The sequence below is a fragment of the Labeo rohita genome, chromosome 1, assembly GCF_022985175.1.
Source record: "Labeo rohita strain BAU-BD-2019 chromosome 1, IGBB_LRoh.1.0, whole genome shotgun sequence".
NCBI lineage: Eukaryota > Metazoa > Chordata > Actinopteri > Cypriniformes > Cyprinidae > Labeo > Labeo rohita.
This window is the reverse complement of record NC_066869.1, coordinates 20,162,782-20,168,995: the sequence shown is the minus strand read 5'-3', so window position 1 is coordinate 20,168,995 and position 6,214 is coordinate 20,162,782. Positions and strand designations below refer to the sequence as shown.

Here is a 6,214-nt window from a genome sequence, read left to right as displayed (position 1 = left end):
CGGTCAAAACGTGCCTGGAACTACGTTCGCCGCGCGTTTCCCGTTCATCAGCCAATCAGATTCAAGTACATATAAACTACTGTTGGTCAATATTTTTTTAAAATTAATACTAATGTATAGAAAGGAATCATTAAATTGTTCAAGAGTGACAGACAAAGCATTTGTGTTACAATAGATTTCTATTTCAAATAAAAGCTGTTGTTTTGTACTTTCTATTCATCAAACAATCCTGAAAAAGTGCAACTGTTTTCAACACTGATGTTTATTGAGAATCAAATCAGCATATTAGAATGATTTCTGAAGGACCATGTGACACTGAAGACTGGAGTAATGATGCTAAAATTCAACTTTGCCATCACTGTAAAATATAGAAAAGTTAGTTTAAATTGTAATAATATTTCACAATATTATTGTTTTACTACTGTGATGTTGTTACTATATGTGTAAAAGCACTTTTAAAAAATTATAACATTTGAGCTGCAGTGCAATTCAACATCATTAATCCATTTTAAACCTGATTTAATTTTCTAAATACTTTTTTGGGTTTCTGCAGCTTCAAAATTTATAGAAACAGACCTATTACTGTGCCCCAGTAATGGCACAAAGTCAAATTATTGCACAAAGTAAATTACACACTTCAATATTAATTTTTCTTCATTACAACAAAAGTAAAAATGACCTGATGTTTAAGTTAATATTTATTAACATAAATAGACTTTTTACTTGTTCATCACATACAGACAGCTTTTCTTTGAGCATATTAAATCTAGTAATGCATAAAACCAGTTCAGCACTAAACCTTTTTGTTTTTAAATTACTGATTAATATATGTCAGCAGTATTTTTATAGTGGCTTATTTTGCAACTATAACAAAGTCCACATCTCAAAAAGCACCATACCTGCTGTGAGGTGTGAATGTGATGGCATTATGCTGTGAGGGAGATTTCCATCAGCAGCAACTGAACATCTTGTTAAAAATGGAAGACAAATGGATAGTGCAAAATACTGGAAACGTTCTGAACGTTTTCTAATAAAACATCTTTTAGATGTTTAAAGTATTACAGTATCATACAAAAATGACAAGAATTGGTTAATGCTGTGAATATTTTGAATCAGTATACCTAATCTGAATCATCATGTGTGAGCTATAATTTGGAAGACTTCTTAGATTCACTCTCCTTTTTGTCAGGATTTTGTGACTGAAGAAAATCAGTGATTATGGAGGCCACAGCCTCTGGTTTGTTGAGGTGAATGTGATGATCCCCTTCTACGTCAACAACGGTGGCCTGCAGAGGAGTGAGAATGATATATCTACTTAATAACAGACAGACATTTTGCACTTATGTTTGTGTGTATGTGTGCACATCTCACTTTTTGATCAATCCAGCTCTTCCGAATCACATCACCATATCCATTAGGTAGAGTAAATGTTTTGAACAGACCATCTTTTGCCCTGAAGAAAGACACAAACAGCAAAGTATGTCACAGGACACGAATGCAAGATACAAATGCAGTCTGAGAGTGTATGTAATTGTTGTGTAGATAAAAAGTGTTTTTAATAGTTCACTCAAATTGAAAATTCTGTCAGCACTTGCTCACCCATAAGACCTTAATTCATCTTCGAAACACAAATTAAGATATTTTTTATGAAATCTGAGAGCTTTGGGACCCTGCATAGACAACAACGCAACTACCACGTTCAAGGCCCAGAAAGGTAGTAAAGACACTGTAATGTCTTTAGCAGTACCACACATAACGGACATGATACTCTTGTGAATGTGCGGCAAAGACTGACATGGATGAGAAAAAAAAAAAAAAAAACTGTTGAATAAAGTAGTTATTTTTGTTTTCTTTGCACACAAATAGTATTCTCGTAGCTTCATAATACAGTTGAACCACTGATGCCACATGGACTATTTTAACAATGTTCTTACTACTTTTCTGGGCCTTGAACGTGACAGTTACATTGCTGTCTATGTAGGGTCAGAAAGCTCTCGAATCCCATCAAAAATATCTTCATTTGTGTTCTGAAGATAAACGTCTTGTGGGTTTGGAACGATATGAGGGTGAGTAATGAATGACAGAATTTTCATTTTTGAGTGAACTAGCCATTTAAGATTGATTTAAGTCACATTTATACATTAAATGTTTACGGATGCCACTTTGAGTTTATACCTCTTATTATCTACTACAATGACATTCAGGCATTTCAAATTTGACTTAACCGTCTTAATCGTTTTTGAGACCAGTATATTTCAAATAGCAACACATTTTTCATACTGTACATTATAAAGCTGTGATGCCTAAACTTTTTAGCTTTTGACTTTTAGCATTTAAAAATGACTGAATGTTTTAGTTTGCATTTATTTAGACATAATAGTAGAGAATTTAATATCTAACCATTGATATCCGGCCATAACATGAAAATAATTATCTTCTTATCAGTACTGGACAGAATTTTAATAATGGTGCATCTATTGCTTCTATTGTATAAAAGCGTCTGCTAAATGATTAAATGTAAATGTACATCTCGAACAGTTGCGCATAAATGTGCACAGTGTTTCTCTTGAAGACTATGAAAACTATGGAAAAACTGTGTGTGTGTATGTGTGTGAACTCACAGCACTAGCATCACTCTGGCTTTAACTTGTGACAACATGTGGAGGCACTGTTCCATATTATTATTTACAATGTTTTTCTGAAACAAAAAGAACATTTTTAATGATGTGTATAGTGTTTTTTTACACATTCCTTTCTAAACGGAAAACATCTGAATAGCTGAAAACATGACATAAAAGGAATAAACTGCTGTACATAATAACATGAGAAGATATGAGTATGACACGGATAAATATGGGTCAAACAGTCAAACTAAATCTGAAATCTTGTTGTCGTGAGTAAACAAACAACTAAAATGTCAAGACATTAAGAAATATATGCTCACCAGGTTGATCCTGAAATCTCTGGTAAATACAAATCCTTTAAGAGAAAGGATGTAATTTAGAGAGGAAAAAGTGAGAAAATCTAGGTCCCTAGAGTGAGCGTACAGTATGTCTTACCTCCCTCAACTTCTCTGACCGCTCGCTCTAACAGAATATCTGCAGATTGATCGGTAAGGAAAGGGCTTGCAGCCTTCAGTCTGGGTGATTTCACAGACAAAGACACTCAAATTGTGAGAAATGTGACAAACTCAACAGAAAACGGGAACATTAATGCACTATACATGTTTGTCTGTAACCAAACTTCACCTTTCTTTGGCTTTCTCATAAGTGTATACCCTCTCTTTCCTCTCATTCGTCTTGTTGTCATACTGGATTTGATCATTTATCCCTTTCCTCATGTTTTTAAACATGTCCGTCTAAAAAAAGGACAAAAAACATGCATGTTGTTATCATTACTGCATGCACAATGAATAAGTCTTCTCTATGATTTACAGACTATTTATTCTTACCACGTGTGTTGGGAGGAATCCATAAGCATCCAAGAGAACAACATCATCAACCATCTCTGGGTACAAGGCACTAAACTAGAAAACCAGAAGGAAATGCTACACACAGTGCTACAACACTGGTTGTCAGATGTTGCAAAAACCAGAAATGTATCCATTTAAGGACAGCAGATAAAAACAATTCTAGCCAGCATTATACTCATGCATACCAAGATAGCAAAAAGTTAATAATTTTACAAAATGTTGGACCATCATCTTAAATAAAGACATTTTTGTTTCCACTGCATCATTTTAGTTCTGTGATAGGTTGTCCTTTTATGTCAAATATGGGTCATGAAGTAAAACCTGCGGAGAAACACTATACTAAACAACTATAACATTTACATAAATAGAAAACAAATATTATGAATACTCACTATTCCTGCCACATTCCCGCCTGTTAAACAAAACAAAACATAAAATTATGGTAAATGAACAAATAATTAATCCAGTTTAAAAATGTGACCCTGGACCGCAAAACTAGTCATAAGGGTAATTTTTTTGAATTTGAGATTTACAAAAGCTGAATAAATAAGCTTTCCATGATGTATGGCTTGTTATTTGAAAATCTGGAATCTGAGGGTGCAAAAAAAATCTAAATTTTGAGAAAATTGCCTTTAAAGTTGTCCAAATGAAGTTCTTAGCAATGCATATTACTAATCAAAAATTATGTTTTGATATATTTACGGTAGGAAATTTACAAAATATCTTCATGGAACATGAACTTTACTTAATATCCTAATGATTTTTGGCATAAAAGAAAAATCAATAATTTTGACCCATACAATGTATAGTTGGCTATTGCTACAAATATACCCATGCTGCTTATGACTGGTTTTGTGGTCCAGGGTCACAAATAGTTTCCACTTATTTGAACGTCATGAATATGTTACTGATATGTGAAATGTATAATTTCTTTTATTATAATTACATTTATATTCCAGTGTTATCCAGTAACCATGATTATTATTTATTATATTTAATAATAATTTAATTGCCCAAACTGGATCATCAACTGTCATGAATAAGGGTGATATATAGAGAAGTGGTGATGCTATAAATAGTAGAGGAATACAAAGTCAAGTTTGTGGCATTCATCCCAGTGTCCTCCTAATGCTCTCTTGCTAATCTACTAACATATATTTACGTCACTGAAGAAAAGCTATAAAATATATAAATACAGAAAAGACTTTACAGAGCACTACAACAACACAGCTTAACAATAATGATTTATCATCAGTTAACATACAATTTGCATAGATCCTCTGACCTTTCACACACTAAAGAGTACTTTGACCTGTCAGTGAATGAAGACAGCAGGAACAATGCTGACTCACCCATACTATGTCCAATGATAGAGAACCGCTTCCACTGAAGAGCTGAAAACAAATGGAAAAAAATAAAATATAGTCATATCTATGTTTTAAATTAGTTGTTGCCTTGGTTTCAAATAATAAAAAACAAAAAACAAAAACAAGATCACTACTTTAGAAGCAACTCTTAAATCTTGTTTTCACAGATTGTATCTATATAATAGTGTATTTTCTCTCTTGGTTATGTATAAAACAAGAAAAACGAATTGCCAGAATCCACTAAAATCAAATTTACGTTTGAAAAGTCTTCCTGTTTAAAGCTGTGTTGCTTCTCAAGCATATTTATCTCTTTCCAAGGATTTTTTTTTGTTTGGGTTTTTCTTTTGTAGTCAAGATAATTCATTAGTGGTTTGTAACAAAGGCTGAGTCGCTTCAAACCTTCTACAACTCGCCGAACATCTGCCACATACAAAGGGAAGGTGTAAAAACATCCATCAGGCCTGTGAGACGAGAGACCGTGACCTGGAAAATCAATGGCTACGAATCTCCAGTCTGAGAGAGATGTGGAGAAAAAAAGAGAAAATGAGAACCAATGTTTGTAGATGAGATATGTAATAATAAATGGATGTCCAAAATGTTAATAAATTCTCTGGAATCAAACACCGCACCTTTAGGAAGCAGCGGAATCAGAGTATTGAACGTCCCACTGTTGTCAGCCCAACCGTGCAAGCACAGCACGGGACGACCATTGGAAGGACCCCAAACCTGACCTCTCATCTCTCCCCATGGGACAGTCATTCGGAACTCAGACACTGTGTTGAAGTACAAAAGGTCATAACATCTTAACACAACATAACTCATAACATTCATGTATATTCTATAAAATATGAAGCAACTACAATGAATGTTAACCAATTTAAATATTCAATACATTTTCTTACCTGCTCTCCTCATGGTAGTTGTGGAAAAGTGTCTGAGGCTCTTAAAGGCAGGAAGCATTCTCACACCTTGTAGTGCAGTTTAAACCCCCTTACAAGAGAGAAAGAAACTGATGTTTAATGGAAAAACATTTTAGTAAAATTTCTGAAGGTCTCTAATTTTGTAGACAAAGAAAGTTCGTTTTCAGATTAACTTCACAAATGCAGAACAGATATGAAACTCGAGTAATTTAACATGTATAAAATACAATGCTGTTATGCTTATAAACTCTCCTGAACTTATATGTACGTAAAACATATGTTAAATATATATTTCCACTTTTCAAATTAATTGCAAACTTACACGAAGGACATAAATAGCCGGTTCTTCAAGTTCACTATTTACAAGCGCATCACGCACTGTGAACAAAGCGCATTCTGGCCAGTAACTTTTGACGATTTTAAAATAAAAGTCACTGCCGCTGAATCATCATTTC

At 33.6% G+C, this 6,214-nt stretch overlaps 1 protein-coding gene across 1 annotated transcript; it reads right to left on the bottom strand.

Annotated features, from left to right (window-relative positions):
* Window positions 1-244: 244 nt before the first annotated feature.
* serhl (serine hydrolase like) lies at window positions 245-6,179 on the bottom strand. The gene is made up of 13 exons (XM_051107644.1): window positions 6,082-6,179; window positions 5,742-5,829; window positions 5,469-5,612; window positions 5,239-5,352; window positions 4,825-4,866; window positions 3,865-3,884; window positions 3,452-3,526; window positions 3,249-3,358; window positions 3,060-3,139; window positions 2,945-2,979; window positions 2,622-2,698; window positions 1,372-1,453; window positions 245-1,286 (listed from the first exon to the last, which is right to left on the bottom strand). Exons 2-13 carry the CDS (start codon window positions 5,797-5,799, stop codon window positions 1,146-1,148), a joined length of 978 nt encoding a protein of 325 aa, XP_050963601.1. The 5' UTR covers window positions 5,800-5,829; window positions 6,082-6,179; the 3' UTR covers window positions 245-1,145.
* Between the last annotated feature and the right edge of the window lie 35 nt (window positions 6,180-6,214).